Below are 17,392 nucleotides of genomic sequence, written 5' to 3'. Positions count from 1 at the left end.
TGGGCAGACTGTTTCAAGGACTCGGTCGTGCGCTTCTGGTGAGATAACCTGGTGACAGTGTAGGTTGTCAACCGCCAGACCTCCAGATCCCCTAGGGTTATGGGCTTGGTGAGAACATTCGTGTTGCGTGCCTGCACAACAACATATTGTTCACAGCGCAGCACGTGCCTGGGGTGCAAACTAAAAAGAAACAGCATGTGCTGTCTTCTTTTCAGATGTGGCGCTTTCACCAGCTGGCTCCCGAAGCTTCCCCCTTGCCCGAGAAGATGCCCAAAGGGCTGTGGAGCCTTGGAGCGTAGAGGTGCTCAGGGCGATTGAGGCATCAATAGCACCTAGGACACGTGTGGCATACGGCAGGAGAGTTAGGGCCTTCCAACACTTTAGGTCCCAGGTAGGGATCGACCAGGAATGGCAAGCCCCGCCTGAGCACCTGATGCGGTACCTGGTGCAGCTCCGGGCAGTGCGGTGAGCACCATGGCCGGGTATCTGGCGGCATTGGCCTTCTACGGGAAGGCCAGGGGGCTCCCCGACCACTCGGGCGACTTTAGAGTCCAGCACATGCTGGAGGACTGGGCCAGGGAGATGCTGGCCCAGCTGAATCAGCGCCAGCCCATTTTGCCTGAGGCGCTGCAGCATGCTGTGCAGCGCTTCGAGGAGGTGTGTGCATCCCCTTACGAGGAGGCATTGTTCAGAGCGGCAGCTCTGGCAGCCTTCTATGGGGCCTTCAGGATTGGGGAGTTGTTCCTTAGGGGAGCGCACAGCCTCAGGGGAAGGGTCCTGCAGAAGAGAGACCTGGCTTTGGGCCCAGCTGCGGTAACGCTGCGGCTCTGCTTCCCTGAGACGGACCAACGTGGCAAGGGGCAGTTGGTCACCCTCCACAGGGCAAATGACCAATGCATGTGCCCGGTGCAGGCTCTGGGAGCCTACATGGCTGTGACAGGCGAGGCGGAGGGATGCCTCTTCATGCACACCAAAGGAAGCCATTTGTCCCAGTACCAGTTTTGGGTGGTGATGAAGAGAGCTTTCATGGTGGCCAGCGTGTCCATGTGTCACTTATCACCGCATTCCTTCAGAATCGGGGCGGCATCAGCAGCAGTGGGTTTGGGCTACCTGGGCGCTGCCATTCAGAGATTGGGCCATTGGAGGTCCGCAGTCTACCTCAAGTACGTGTGTTGAGCGTGGGGGTGGGCGTTGGTGCCTCCCGCCTCCCTATAACTGCAAACCCTGCGCTCCCGCATCTCCTCACCTATGTTCTCTCTCCTGCACCAGGGCGAAGCCTCAGGCGAAGCAGGCCAGAGTCCTTGTCTTGGGCCACTCCTTTGTATTTTGGGCCCACAAGTGGGCGCAAGGCATGGATCCAGGTACACAATTGGGCCTGGGGTGAAGGGCCTCCATTGAATAGCATGGGCGGCGGGGAATGAGAAGGGCCCAGCTGCTGCCGATGCTGAGGGAGTACCTGCAGGAGAATCCAGCACCGGATATCCTGCTCTTGCATTTTGGGGGAATGACTTAAGTCAGCCAGTCAGGCATTTCACTGTCACAACAGACCATACAGGACCTGGGGATGGTCTTAGCTTGGTGCCCCAACGTGGTCCTGCTTTGGTCTGACATCACACAGCGCAGGGTGTGGAAGAGGGCCTGCAAGCAGAACAAAGTGGAGGGGGCGAGGCGAGGGGTTAACGCGGCAATGGCTCACTTCCTAGCAGCTAAGGGCGGTGGATGTATTCCGCACGATGATATCGTATTCTCACAGCCTGCCCTTTATCGGGGTGATGGGGTCCACCTATTGGCCATGGGCATGAGGCTTTTCATCGATGATTGGAGGCTGGGATTGGCAAAGGTGATATTGGGCCTGTGGGGTGCGGGGCGTTAAGCTAGGCTAACACCCGCTGTGACAGGTACAGTGCGGTGGGGAACAGCTAAGAAAATGGGTGTGGCACCTTAGGTAAGCTTGTAAGTCAAGGAGGAGGAGCGGATCCCTTGAGGCTTGACAGATCAGGGATGCTGCTTAACTCCTATGCTGGCGACATCCTTTCTGTATGGCTGTGCAGCATCGGAGGGGTGGTGTTGATAGTCAAAACCTGACCTTAGGTTGGCGAAGAAGGGCACCTCCGTTTTAGAGCAGAGGAGTGGCCTGGTGCCAAGGTGCTATTGCCATGGTCATTTCGGTGACGGCGGCCACAGCTGTGGCCAGCCAGCTAGCTACTGCACTGTAGGGGGGATGAACCAATCCCAGCAAAATATGCCTTGTATGCACAATACATCTACGCCTCAATAAAGAATTGGCCGAATCCACCATAGTAATGTCTCCGCGTTTCCTTGGGTCTGGGTATAAGAGTCCCATTGCCCATTGAGATCATCCAAAGAGGTTCATCTGCAACTGCCACCAGCTAGTCTGGTGGCTACATAGGAACAGGCCTTCTCTGTTGCCGCCCAGAGACTCTGGAATGTGCTCCCTGCTGAAATAAGAGCCTCCTCATCTCTGACAACTTTTAAGAAGTCTCTAAAGACACATTTATTCACCCAAGCTTTTTAACTAGACTAGTGGCTTTACATTGTTTTAAGGTTTTAATTTCTGTTTTAACTTGTTTTCTGTTGCTGTAAACTGCCCAGAGACAGACATTTGCAGCAGTGTACAAATATAACTAAATAAAATAAATAATAGAGTAACTAAATAAAATAAATAATAGAGTAAGTGGCTGACATTCTGACTAAAGAAGCAAAGAGACAGTGGGAACTGCATCCTTGTAGCAGAACACTGCTCTTAATGTAGTCAGAGAGCTTCCCCACTATTAGTGTTTCTGTGTGTGTGTGTGTGTGTGTGTGTGTGTGTGTGTGTGTGTGTGTGTGTGTGCATACATGGGGAAGCAATTTTTTCTGCTCTCCCCTAACTTTAGAAGTGTTCTGTGCCTTCCAAAAATATGTCCCTGAGGCCTGCACAACCTTTAGGGCCATATTTTCAGAAGGTACAAGGCATTTCTGAAGGCAGTGAAGATCAGCAAAAATTGCTTGCATGCACATTCCAATGGTGGGGGAAGCTTTCTGCAGCACAGATGTGTTTCTGGTGTGTCCATACTGCATTAGTTAGAATGTCAGCCAGAGTGCATATGCTGGAGGCACTCAATATTTCCATAACTATTGTGTGAGCAGACATTTATAGAAACTAGGGCTGTGCATGTTGGTAAAGGGGGAATTCAGACATTGGAAATCCCTCCCCCCACACCAGGAAGCAAGAGGTTCCAGGGCAAGTGCCCCAGGTAGTGTGGTGGTGGTAGTGGGGCCCTTTAACTGCCAGCATCCCTCCAGGGGCTGTTTCTTTTTAGTTTGTGAGCCCTTTTGGGGCAGGGATCAATCTTATTTCTTTTCTGTTTAAACTGCTTTGAGAACTTTTGTTGAAGACCAATATATAAATATTCCTAGTAGTAACACATGCTACTTTTCTATGAGCATGGTAATTAGGTGATAAATGCCATAGGCAGAGCCATACTAGTTTTTGAATTTTTGTAATCGCTATTAAGAGTCAATAGAGTCAAATGATTAGGTCTGGGGTATTCCCTGAACTTTTAAGGAGTTTTTAAAAATGTATGTGTAACGGAAAGGGTTAGTTACAGTAGAAACAGCAATCTGTGCTTGGATTGAATATTGGATAGATACTGGATCTGTATCTACTAACAAAACTGGGATATTTAATTATGTAAGATATGATTGTCAAATTATCACAAAATGCAGAAAGGCATTCTCTGAAATATTATTAGCGGTGATTTAAAGAAGTTGAGGGACATTGCATGTCCAATGAATATAGTATTATTTATTCGTAGAATATCACCAATTGCTAGCTCCTTATTCTGTAAGCCTAGAATCATATGATTTGCCTTAAAGACAGGCTTACCACATAATACTTTCATCAAAGCGGATTTAATCATATTCCTAAATCTGATATATTTTCTCTTCATCTTTGACTCTGAGCAGATGAAGCAAGTCAGTTCAATATCATCTGACTGAATGCTAAGTTACTTTTATTTAGTTATTATTGTGTAACCATCATTTAATAGCAACATCACCCAAGCCCAATTTATTCCACATACATGTTAATCTTTCCATGTTTGATGCCCTCTTTAGAAAATAAAGTGCACATTTTAAAATAATTTCATAATGCCTACTATCACCTTCAGTTTACATTGCAGCTGCTTCATTTCCAGATCTACATTCTTTAGTGGAGTTGCTGGTGTCGTTCCAGTATGGCCAGATGTCACAGGAGACAGGCCCTCTCTCAGTTTGGTAGATTGGGTCAGGTGGTCCAATTTTCCTTGCAAATCTGATTTTTCTCGCTGTAACTCAGTCAGGTTGGACATCAGAGTCTGTTTTCCAAATAAGTAATAATAGTAACAGTTGCGTTCAATATGCATTTGAGACCAACATGCTGTATAATTTTACAGTTTAGCATTACAAAACACAACATATGTACCGTCCATTGTCCAAATTGCAAAGAGTTTGGCTGAATTCACTGCTTGCAAAACAGACACAGAACTGAAGAGAAAAAGAGCTAAAAACTGGCTGCATTTAGTCAGATTTGTCTAACAGGGGGGGAAATGTTGTAAAGTACACTGATGCCATTTCTCCAACACTACAATATTGTAATGTCTTGTGACATGCACTGGAAAATACTTAGATGTTCTCAAATGCCATTTTGTGGTTAAACTTTGAATATAATGGCTACCAAGATAAGATTATTTGAACACTGTACTGAGAAATGTTAAAGAATACAGTGTTTTGACTGTTCTTAGGTTTGTAGGGCTTATAGAGGTTAAAGCAAAATAGACTATGTGCATTCCAGAACTTCTGTTTGGCTGGTCTTTCTGTTGTTGGTTCTTCCCTTTCTCATATATACACTGCAGCCAGGAAGCCACAAATTCCATAACCTTGACCCTGGGGCCGATGCACTTAACTGGTAAAAGCCAAGCTGGAGCAGGACAAGATAACAGATGTTAGTTGTTTATTCCACTGGGTAGGTCTTACCACCCTACACTGCAGCCAAAATGCTTCTCATTTAGCAACATAAATGTTAAGTCCAATTAGCAGATGAGGCTTGTTAGAGATTTAGTTCAAATGAGGAGTATGCAAACAAACTAAAGTCTTATTGAATATGATTGACAATGGACCAGGCCCATTTATTCTGTGGACCAGCTCAGCAGAGTGTGCCTTAAAACTGTAAAATGAAGGATTCAATATTTCCTTTCATTTTGCTAAGCTCCAGAATATAGCAGCATTTTAAAAAAAATCTGTAATAGCTGGAATAATCTTTTGCCAGTCTGTAGTCAGCAGAAAGCCACCAAGCTCTTAATGGCATAACAACCCCAAGGCTCCTTAAGAGCCCAACAATAGTACTATTTTAATATTCCAAAGATGCTTATAATATGGTAGTTTAACATAAGGAACAATTAGACAAAATGGTATTGAAATCTCTCAGAGGAGTAAAAAACTTCCCTCGCAAAAACTCCCAATTAGACACAAAAGATGCTACAGTTTAAAACTGCTAGCTGTAAGTTCAGTACATTTTGTAGTAGGGAGAAAAATGGAAGATAAGCAGGCACACTATAATGTTAATATTTTAAAATAAGCACACATTTCTGTAAGCGTAAGTAGAAAGAAGAGGGGATTTGGGGAATGTGTAAAAGCAAAGAATACAGAAAGCAAGGGGGAAATGAATGAAAGAGAAAGAATTGGAAGAACACTGAAAAATAATACGATGGAAAAAGATAATGGGAACCGGCAACATTTTTTAAAAGTCTTTGCCCAACACATTTTCCTGTCTTCACATGAAAACCCCTTGGGGTTCATGCGTCCAGTCCTTTCCTGCTTGTTATCATTTGTGTCTTGATTAGATGTGTAGTGTTTCTCAGTTTTTAAAAAAGCTCATTTTCAGATTTGCCCATTTAAATATTAACAATTTTGGTTTTTTTTCTGTAGCCTATCACTGAACAACTGGGAGAAAAACATTGTTGGACTACTTTCAAATAGGACAGGTGACAGCTTAGCTTTCAGCTAAAAGATTCTGAATTCAGTCAGATTAATAATCCCAATCAACTGTTTTTTTTATTTTAAAGAAGAACATCCTGGAAAATTTGCAATTTGCGCAAATCAGTATTCTGATTTGCAAAATTCAAAGGAGGAGAATACAGCATATGTGCAAGAACATAGTTATGTATTTCTTGTTTTTTATCTGTTGAAAATAATAATTAAAGTAGCTTTAATTCATGCTTTATTCAGTATTATGCATGTTCATATGTATATATGCAAAGCTGGTGGGTGTGTGCGAGGGAGACCTGCAAGAGAGGAGAAATCTACTCAGTGGGGAGCTCCTCACATGGCTCCTGCAAGACACAAAATTAACACAAAGAAAGATGGAGGGAAGGGAGGCTGGAAAACCATACTGGGTGACCCAGCTGCACCTATCTCCACATATGTATCCAGTGGGTGGGGTTTTGTCTCACCCTCTCCCCCTGTCAGCTCAATGAGGGGGAGGAGGAAAGGAGGAGGAGATGGGAAACCTGTTGCAACAGGAAATAGTTTATTGCTTTTTGATCATGGAGCTGGACTGGCACCACTGAGTCACACCTGAAGGCAGTCCCTGTGAAGAAAGAAAGGGGGAAATGGAAAGGCTCTGAAGAAATGTGCTCTGTCTTGCTGGGCACTGAACAGAATTACTATAACTGCTGTCATGGGCAGAACTCCAACCCAAAGAAGACATTTAATTACTTATCAAGAACAAGATGAACCAACTTTTTTCTAAGTGTTGTGAGCAACAAACACATAACTCTAATAAAATAAGACTGAAACACATTGGAACTCATCTTCCCTACTTAACTTATCCAAAGCCTGCCCATTTATACTAGTATTGCTAATTATTATTAATGCATATTGTTATTAACACATTCAAGTGGCTGATTGTCAAAACTAAATCCCATCGAAAGCAATGGGGCTTAAGCCAGTTGCAACTGACTTGTTTCATTGGTTTCAGCCTGACCAAGCATGACTAGCTTCAGCTGCACGGACAGGGTACAAACTCATCATTCTATAATTGTCATTTTCACAGGATCCTCTTTTAAGTGCCAAAATATAGGCATATGAAGCATGATGTGACATTTGATGAAATTTCTTTCTTAGAAGCTAACAATTTGAGCAACATCAACACAACTTTAATATATAAAGTAAAAACAATTGCACCAGAGGATGAACCCCTTTATAAAATACTTTATCAGCTTACTTATAGTTTAGAGGCCAGGATGATGTGTAAAAACCCAATGGACATAATAGGAACGTAGGAAGCTGCCATATATTGAGTCAGACCATTGGTCCATCTATCTCAATATTGTCTACCCAGACTGGCAGTGGCTTCTCCAAGGCTGCAGGCAGAAATCTCTCTCAGCACTATCTTGGAGATGCCAGGGAGGAAACTTGGAGCCTAGATGCTCTTCCCAAAGTGGCTCCATTCCCTAAGGGGAATATCTTACAGTGCTCACACATCAAGTCTCCCATTCATATGCAACCAGGGCAGACCCTGCTTAGCTAAGGGAGAGGTCATGCTTAAAACCACAATACCAGCTCTCCTCTCCTCTCTTCTGCATAACACGTTATACAGAAGTGTTTTCAAAGTCTTATTGTGTTTATTGAGCAGTCTTCCTCTCTCCTATTAAAATTCTAATACCTTAATTATTGTTTCACTATTACTCCCAGACAATATGCAGAGATGGGTAATTAAAATCCTTGAAAGATTAGTGTTAAAACTATAGCTCCAGAAAAGGCACTGGCATGTTTTTTAGTCCACAGCTGCTCTTCCAGTCTGCTGCCAGTCATCTAGAGAATTTTTGGAATAATATATGCTGCTTACACTGAATTCACTCAGCTTACCCATACATCTGCTGGCTTCTGCTATTATCTACCAAGTGTAGCATAAAAGGCAAGAAGGCTATCTTGACTGAAGGGAAACCCTCAGTTACCAGCCATTTCCGTCTCTGTTCTTATTGTGTTGAAGTACTGATACTCCACACATTTAACAAAAGCCTTGGAACCAATGCTTCCTTGCTTAGTCTAACTAGATCTGTCAGTACTAACTAGATCTGTCAGGATCTGGTAAAATATTTTTTAAAAGATATATGTGGGTCGCATAAAACATATATTTTAATGCTGTTAACATTTTATATTGACTAAATAGCTTATGTAGAAATTTTGTTTTTGACAGAGTATTTTTAGTTATTTAGAGATATAGCCTTCCCATCTCCAATGATTAGGCTGGGCAACAAAAGCAATATGGCAGAATAGAATACAATGTAAACCAATTCATTAATTGGTCCCATGCTTTCCTGATTGAGTTCAAAGGTCCAATCCAAAAAGGCAGGTACAGCACTTCTGAAGAGGTGCTCAGGATTAGACTTTGGCAAGTCTGTACTGTGCGGGGGGCGGGGGGGGAGTTCCAGAACTGGAGGGCAGCCATAGAAAATGTATTTCTTGGCATTCTTGCTTAAATTTGATGCGCTGGTGTCATTAAAAATGTGTCCTAAGTGGATCTCAGAGCTCGCAATGGGGCACATGGAAGTGAGCATCTGAGCTGACATCAGATAAGTTAAATTCTCCAAGCATGGGATCAGAGAAGAATGTTGGGGGTGTGGAAAAGGAGGAGTTATCTTCTCTTTGAGGAGAGTCCCCAAAATTATTCTCCATTAGGAGAACTTTGCTGTGTTCACTCCATATCACTCTCTCTGCCACACACCCATCCTTCAAAACACCTCTTCCTGTCACTTACAAATCCTGAGCAACAGTGAGAGGGAGCAGCAACAGTGAGTGGGAACAGGTTTTTTGTTTGTTTGTTTTTTAAACTTTTATACCGCCCTTCCAAAAGGCTCAGGGTGGTTTACATTAAAAAAGACAATGTTTTAAAACATTTTAAAAACATTGTCTTCTCCCCTCTTTCTCCCTAGCATGTCAACAGTAAAGGAACAGTAAGATCACTCTAGGGTCTTGTGGTCTTCCCACGGGCTGCTCCATTCTGTGATAACACTATAAAAACCTTAGACAAAAATTGGGTTTCACTCCCCCAATAACAGGGCATGCAACTGCTTGTGTACACTCAGGTTATTTTTAAAAAACACTAAGATGTGTCCCCAACAACCCTGTGAGGTATCTTGGCCTGAAAGAGAATATGTACTAAGCATTGTGAAGTGTGTGTGTGTGTGTGTATCAGCGAGGGGCCCATTTTAAAATTTTGTCTCTGGGCCCACTCCAGCCTTGTTACGCCCCTGACTGCTTATGTTATTTCCTTCCACTTTCTGCTTATCTCCAACAACTATCCTGTGAGGTTGCTGAGGTAACTTTATACTGTGGAGTCAAGAGGTTTGTCAGCCATTCTGCAGCAATCAGTCAGTATAGTTTCTGTGTCCTCTCTTCATCTGTCCAAAGAGCAGAAATGTATACCTCAGCATGTGCACTCACACATACAATTTAAAATGCGTGCCTCTGCCTCCCTTCACTCCAGTTAGCTAAGGTGTGAGGCTTCCCCTCCCTGCTTTTCAACCCCCCAAATGAGTATTCTACAGAATACTCTTGGCTGACTGTAATGGAGCATGTGTGAATCTGACATTATCATAGAACCTAAGGAGAATGGTTTTATTAATTTGTAGAAATTAAAAACACATTTATTTCAACAAACTTAGGAAAGGCCCTTGTATGGAAGACAGACTATTGAAAGAGATCTTTCCTGAAGAAACTGAGTCAGAGTAGGCTTCACTATTAGTTAGCAAATCTCTAATTGTAAATAGAGATAGAGAGAAGACCCAACTGTTGTGTTGGGGCTTCATGTGTGTTTTTCAACTTCTGCTCCTTACAACTTAGCCATTTTTCCATGGCTACATTAAAAACCTGACACACTTGTTCAGCAGGTGATTCTGAGGTTTAAAATGCCTGTCTAAAAGAACAAATAGTGCAAAACAACAAAAAATATTTATATACAGCGTTTCAACAAAAGTTTCCAAAGCAGTTTACATAGAAAAATAATAAATAAATAAGATGGATCCCTGTCCCCATAGGACTCACAATTAGGGATGTGCAACCCCCCGAACTGGTCCGGTCTGGCACGGGGGGGGGCTGTAGCTTTAAGAGCGGGGGGGTAGTACTTACCCCCCCACCGCTCTTCCCCCTCCGACGCTGTGTTATTTTCCAAAGTTTCTGGGGCAGCAGCGTTCCTCCCTGCCGCCCCTGCCCCCGTTGTTAGCCCGCAAGAGCCGCTGTAAAGAGCACGCATGCGCCCGTTCCAGCGTGTGCGTGCTCCGCATACATCACACGACGTGTGACGTATGCAGAGCGCGTGCACGGTGGCAGGTGCGCATGCGCGCCGGAACAGGCGCATGCGTGCTCTTTACATCGGCTCTTGCGGGCTAATGACGGGGGCAGGGGCGGCAGGGAGGAACGTTGCCGCCCTAGAAACTTTGGAAAATAACACAGCACCGGAGGGGGAAGAGCAGCGGGGGGGGGGGAGTACTACCCCCCCGCCCTTAAAGCTACAGCCCCCCTCCATGCCGAACCGCCGGACCGGCTCGGAACTGGACCGGTTCGGAGGCCTCCAGCATGGCCTCCGAACCGGTTCAGGCACATCCCCACCCACAATCTAAAAAGAAACATAAAACAGACACCAGCAACAGTCACTGGAAGTACTGTGCTTTGGGTGGATAGGGCCAGTTACTCTCCCCCTGCTCAATAAAGAGAATCACCACGTTAAAAAGGTGCCTCTTTGCCCAGTTAGCAGGGATCAAAAGGATAGTTTGAGAAGCCACAGAAGGCTGTGGAGAGAGGTCAGGTGAAATAACCTGATAGAACGCTGTTTTACTCTCCACCAATACAGAGGCACTCCCATGCCTGTATATTATTGGCAAATATGTAGCTTCTTATAGATCAGATGCCCTTAGGAACTTCACGTAAACATTTTTACACAAGCATTTTTAATTTTTTTCTTCATTTTTTCCTACTCTATAAGAATTAAGAGAAAAAAAGAAAATACAAGTGGCCATCTTCACAGTTAAAGATGGACAGAGCAAGCAGGATCTGGTAGAATTTCCTTAGTTGCTCAATTTAGGGTAAAAGCTGCCAAGATAATACATTTATAAACTATTTCCAGATACTTACTGGAAGACAACAGCATATTTCACAAAATGTCAAGCAAATGAAGGTAATGTAGAGGACTTTTAACGAGTACTTTAGCTAGTTGCTAGACTTCATCAGCCTTTAGAGACCATTAAGTACCCTTTGGTTAATTGGCCAGTGGTAGATTAATCTTTCATTCCAGCAGCACTGTTTTAACACACCTTGCACTCTGTCAGAGTAGTAGTTGAATGACAAAATAATATTGCGCATGAATAATAAGCAGAAAAGTTAAATTAACATTTCATATTTCATATGCCATACCTGCATGTCAGGGAGAGAAAAACTTTCTTTTTAAGTCCCTGACATTCAACTCTTTTTTAAAGCAATCCAGTGTTGACATCTCATCGAGTTGAATCTTTCTAATTACTGCTAATTGTCTATCAAGACTTTGTTCCCCTTGAAGTTCAGTTGTCTAGTATAAATGAACACAGCTTCAATGCACATAGCATAGACAGCCATGACACCTGAGGTGTGCTACATTATCATGAGGTCATACTAAATATGGTTTGCAATTAACAAAGCAGCTTTTAAAGATGCTTAAAGACACTGAAAATGCCAATCTCTAATGAAGTGTTCAGACTACATCCCAACAGAGAAATGCAGATGAGGCTGTTCACATGAGCAGCCCTACCCAGGCTTGGACAGCCCTACCTGGCCTTATAGTGTGTTCAAAAATTTGGGTTTCTACAGGAGTACATAGTTTTGTTGTTCTGAGAAAAAATGGTTGTTCTTTCTGGTGTTATACTGTAGTTTGAAGTTCCCATTATTCCCAAAGGAAGACTATCTTCTGGGAAATATCATATACAACACATGGCAAAAACAGGACTTGATTCTATGATAGGATATAATTGACCAAAAATAGAAATAGATGATTCTATTATAGAATCTCTGCCCTCAAAAAAGAAAATAAAAGGTACTGCCTGCTCACCAAATTAGAGAAAAGGCAACCTGAGCTGAACATTAGGTCCTAAAATCCAAATCATTTGTCCAATCCAGCTGAAATTTGGCATAAAATAACTAGATGACAAGAGTGACTCCTCAAGACAAATGTACTATGGACGTCTGGGGTTTTTTAGTTAGGAGAAGAGGTAACTACAGGGAGACATGATAGAGTGGTGACCCAGGCAAAGCAGCCCATCCAGAGGCAAGCACATTTCTTCTCTCCAGCAGCTCACTGCTGGGTGGTCTAGCAGTCTCATGAGAGAGCCAATCTACTGGGGATGTAGACTGGTTTCGTTCATAAAAGGGCGCAGCCTCACCTGCATACTGTGAGCTCACAAGAATAGCCAGCCCACTTAACCACCAGGGAATCCAAGGAGGCCCCACTTTAGTGGGGCCCCTCTCTTTGTTAAAAAAAAAAAAAAGGAAAAAATCCCAGCTACCTGCCTCTACTCAAATCGCTCTGAGGCCTTGAATGCACCCCAGAGGACATCCTCACACCACATGTGCCATAGCCTGTCTGTGCGCACAGCTATGAAGTGGGACAATGGGACCGCATATTTACACAAATTTAAAAATCCTGGGTCTGCTCCATCTGTGCACAGTATGCAGATAATTGGGCCCAGAGAATTGGAGGAGAGGGCACTTCCCTCTGCTCCTCCAACATCGGGGCAGCTGGGTGGACTCCAGGGGCTGAAGATGAAGGTGCACCTGTGCACAGGTGCAGGTGGCCAGGCAGGGGGCTTGTTTCTGAGGCAACTCGGCCAACGTCCTTGGGATCAGGAAAGCAATTGCTGGAACACCCCTGCTCACTGCTTCCCAACACACAGCAACACAGCTCTATTTGTAGTGGTTAGAGTGCTGGACTAGGACCGGGGAGACCTGAGTTCAAATCCCCATTCAGCCATGAAATTAACTGGGTGACTCTGGGCCAGTCACTTCTCTCTCAGCCTAACCTACTTCACAGTCACCCAAAGAGAAACTCAAGTATGTAGTACACCGCTCTGGGCTTCTTGGAGGAAGAGCGGGATATAAATGTAAAAATCATCATCATCATCATTTGGAACACCCCTAGCCTGACACTCTCGTGAGTGGGCATAGTCCACATGGGCTTTGGTAGCCCACCCATGACAGAGGAAGTATTGCTCCAAAAACTGGAGAGATTCTTATCCTGCTGGCCTTGCTCATGAGTAAGCCAAGGTTGTAAACCCCCACCCTGGGGAAGTGGCAGGGCCCCACTTCCCCACCCTTTGTAAAAAAAAAAAAAATAGAGCAGATCCCCCCAAACCTCTCCCTCTCCTTTCCTGTGCAGACTTTTGCACGCACCCACAGGTGAAGTCTAGATGCTCCATGTGTCATTGCCTGGACAGCCGTCATTCCAAAAGCAACCTTGCTCTATTTAGAGCCCCTATGGCCTGACACTCTCGTGAGAGGGCTGACCGTGGGAGAAGGGGGTGTCCCCCCACATCAGGCACCAGTAGTGTACTTGCTCAGCAATTCTCTCCCCTCCCCTCTGATAGCCCTCCTTATGAGTTGTCTGGGTGTGTCCCCATGGCCTGGCACTCTCTTGAGCTGTGGTTTTTGGCACAGGTTCTGATGGAGGTGGATTGCCAATCCAGCTGCCTGGCCTTGCTCATGAGTAAGCCTGGGGGGCATGAACCCCATCCAAAGGGGAAGGGACTGAGCGGCAGTCACAGAGACCAGGACAGCACTTGCCCGAGTGCCCATCCACACAGCTTTCCTGCATACAGCATCCTTCCTCACTCCCCTTAGTCTGCCACTCTTGTGAGAGAGGGGTCTGTGGGACAATGGGCTACTTTACAGTGTACAGCATGAGGACTACCTTGTGCAACTAGAGCACCCGTAAATTTTGCAATTAGTGCCCAGACAGTTCTTCTGATGAACAAGACTTAGGGAGCAAATATCCCCACCCGGGGAAGGGGCTAGGCCCCGCTTCCCCACCTTTTCTGTATTAAAAAGTAGAACTTGGCTGCTACAAATTCCCTACTTGGATCTGTCTTTTGTACCTCCCACCCAGCCATTTATTCCCCTCCGGGTGCAGTGATGGGTCGCCCTGCTTGTGCTGCTACTTGGAGTATTTGTGCTTGTGAACATACATGACTATTTCTCCCTTCTAAGGAAGCAAAGCACTGAGTGCTCATCCAGTCATCCCATGCCCTCGCCCTTCCACCTGCCAGGTGGGTAGAGCAAGGCATGAAGTTGTAATAAGGGGTGCCCCTGAGTGACTGAGTGGCTTGACAGGCTGGCCAGTTTGGGATGGGGCATGGCAGTGTCCCTGTAGCTTGACAACTCCATAGCTGCACAGCTGACAGGAGGGGTGTGGCCAGTTTCCCAAGAGGCTGCGAGTGAGAAGTGTTGAAAGCATGGTGTAGCCATGTCCATGCTGTCCAGTGCTGCCGTCTCTATGATTGGGGTTTGGAAATAGGCCTGTATAGTGATCAGACTCCCCTCTCACTAAAGAGTTAACCAGAAGTGAACGCTGTCTTGACTGACAAGCTGGTGAACTCCAGGGCTCAGCCAATCAGCACACCAGGTGGGTGGGACCTAGAGAACTGTTGCCAGGAAGAGGAGGGTTATTTGTTAGAGGAGGAGATGTGGCCATGGAGTTTGGCTGCAGGAAAATAACTCTGAAGATCCTTGAAAGACAGGAGGGCAGGACGTTTGAATTCTCATCTGGAGTTTGGTGAGTTCAAGGGGAAAGAGAAGTTTCGTATAGGGAAAATTTTGTTTAGTCAGACTTTGTGTTAAAATTTATATTTATTTAGAGTGTGTATTTTGCATATTTCTGATACTGTTTGATTATAGTTACCTGCAACGTAACTGAAATAAGAAACACTAGCCTATGCCCATCCTACCTAGAGCATTGCAAAAGACTCTATAAACATTTAAACATGCCTAAGACAACCTATTTTTGTAATCTACTAACTATTCTTAACTGCATCTAAGAAAGCCTCAGATGGAAGTAGTCTGCAGTACTTAAATAAAACTTTTAAAAAAGTCTTTTCTTTTTACAAGTCTCTCCGAGTTTGTTCTTAACTCACGGGAAAGGGGGCCCAAATGGAGACTTCTCTGGTGTAATCACGTCCTCAAATGGTCAGAAGCTATCAGTTTTCTCACCATGTGTAGGCTTGCACATGAAAGATTTTTGTACTTATCCTATAGCAAAAAAGAAAAAGAAAGAAAGAAAAGAAAAGAAGGGAGGGGGTTCCCTGGGATTCCACCCCAAGCTCAGGGAGGTTCAAGCTCTGTCGATAAAACAGATGGTGGTGGCAGCCTTTTGAACCTACCTATAATACAGGATAGTTTTAGGAGAAGCCTAGCCAAGCAGCGCAGCAGGGATAACTCAGCTTTTCTTTCCCTCACGTGAGCTTGCTCTGAGACAAAGGCTTTAATCCTAGCTGAGTCAGCAGTTGCATGTAAAGCTCTGGCGGCAAAACCAGTTGGCAACGAAGCTTAGAGAAATCTGAAGGTTCTAATTGCATTTTGGCGAGGCAAAACAGAGTTAGCTGCCAGCCTGTAGCAATGGTTTCACGCGTTCAGGCGTACTGCAGTTACAACCTCAGCCAGCTATAACTGCAGTTATCTCGTGCGTCTGAACCTGTATTAGCACTATTTAAACTTAGTACTTGTGCAAACACAAGAGAACCTGTATGGTTAAGGACTAAAAACAACACTACCCCATTAAGCCCTGAACATTCTACAGGAGAACCTTGTTAATCGCAGACTCGCCATCCGCAGTTTTGCGCATCCGTGGCCAGTTAATAGATACCCGACCTCAGCAAACGTGAGGGGAATAAAAGACATACTCACGTATCCGCGAGTAAGGGGTTGGCCACCAATATGCATGTAAAGGGGAATCCAGCAAGGATTCTCCTTTACAAGTAAAGGGAATGGGGGAGGGGGTGAGAGGAAAGGAGGCAGCATTTTACATTAAAAAATAGCCACAGATGGCTGTGGAACTGTGGTGGAGGCAGTGCATTTTACCTTTGGAAATCATTTCAGAGGCAGTGGCAACAGCAGGGACCAGATAGATCCACCAGATGAATTTTGGCTTTTAAAATCTCTGCCGAGGTGGCTGAGCAGCAGGCAGTTGAGCAGCAGTTTGAAGAGAAGTTTGGCAGGGGAAGGAATCCCCGTTGCTGCCTCTGTCATCCCGGCGGAGGCAACAACAGGGACTCCTTCTCCCTACAAGCCTCTCCTCTAACTGACTGTGGGTGCCGGTCTGGAGCCCATTTCAAGCTTCTCTGAGCATGCACGCCCAGAGAGGCTTGAATTGGGCTCTGAACTGGCACTCGCAGTCAGTTTGAAGAGAGGCTTGGAGGGAGGAGGAGTCCCTGTTGCTATCTCTGCAGGGATCCCTACTGCCCAGCCTTCTCTGCAGAGATTCAAAAAGGGAAAATGTGCCCGCTGGATATATCCAATCCCCGCTGTTTCTGCCGCTTCTGCGGCAATTTTCAAAGGTAAAATGTGCTACTTCCACCGCAATCCCGCTGTCGTCAATGGTGATTTTTTAGATTTTCACCTGATTTTAGGCCATTTGGGGGCCAATTTCTTTTTCAATTTCAATTTCAAAACAAAAACAAAATCACCTCAATCCCCTCCCCCGGTATTTAGGAACCTAAACCCCGCAGTTTCATAGCCCCAGTGACCAGTTTTGGTATCCACGGCACTAGTAGGTAATGGAACCCCCGCGAATACCAAGGTTTTCCTGTATTTGTTCATAAAACTGAAACCATTAGCGTATTTAAATTGTTGTGTTTGGTTTTAATGTTGTAACCTGGTTTTCAGGGTTTTTAAATTGTTCTGATTGTTTAATTGCTGTTTTATGATGTTTTAATTGTTAATTGTTGTTTTACACTGTTTTATAATTTCTGTTTTAATTGTTAACTGATTTTAATGGTTTTGTTTTAATTCTAAACTGCCCTGAGCCATTTTGGAAGGGCAGTATAAAAACGGAATAAAATAAATAAATAAATAATTGGGATCCCTTCAGCACTGCCCCTTCCTCCTTTGTTATTGCCATGAGCCTCTAATTTACTCTATGTGCAAATAAGTCTTGGTAGGGACTGAGAAAGAAACTGCCCCAGCAGCAGCAGCTGTCCCCTGCCTAGCAAAGTACCTTGTCTTTCAGGGAAAGACAAAAGGAAAGACTGCTTCTGAGAATGCACAAAGTACCTGTTATGCCCGAGAGTGCACATTTGAAAACAGAACCAGTTTAGAAATAGGGCTGTGCTTAACATAG

The 17,392-nt window shown here is 44.7% G+C and overlaps 1 protein-coding gene across 3 annotated transcripts in view; it reads right to left on the bottom strand.

The window, feature by feature from the left end:
- Positions 1-17,392, bottom strand: part of CNTLN (centlein) — a 351,601-nt gene that overhangs the window by 73,071 nt on the left and 261,138 nt on the right. For all 3 annotated transcript variants that reach the window (XM_053300359.1, XM_053300360.1, XM_053300361.1), the window contains one exon: positions 4,167-4,358. In XM_053300359.1, the coding sequence (XP_053156334.1) occupies positions 4,167-4,358 (192 nt within the window). The remainder of the gene's footprint in view (positions 1-4,166; positions 4,359-17,392) is intronic.

This window comes from Hemicordylus capensis, chromosome 2, assembly GCF_027244095.1.
Source record: "Hemicordylus capensis ecotype Gifberg chromosome 2, rHemCap1.1.pri, whole genome shotgun sequence".
In the NCBI taxonomy this organism is placed as follows: domain Eukaryota; kingdom Metazoa; phylum Chordata; class Lepidosauria; order Squamata; family Cordylidae; genus Hemicordylus; species Hemicordylus capensis.
The sequence above is the reverse complement of the archived record's forward strand: the minus strand, read 5'-3'. Positions and strand labels throughout refer to the sequence as shown.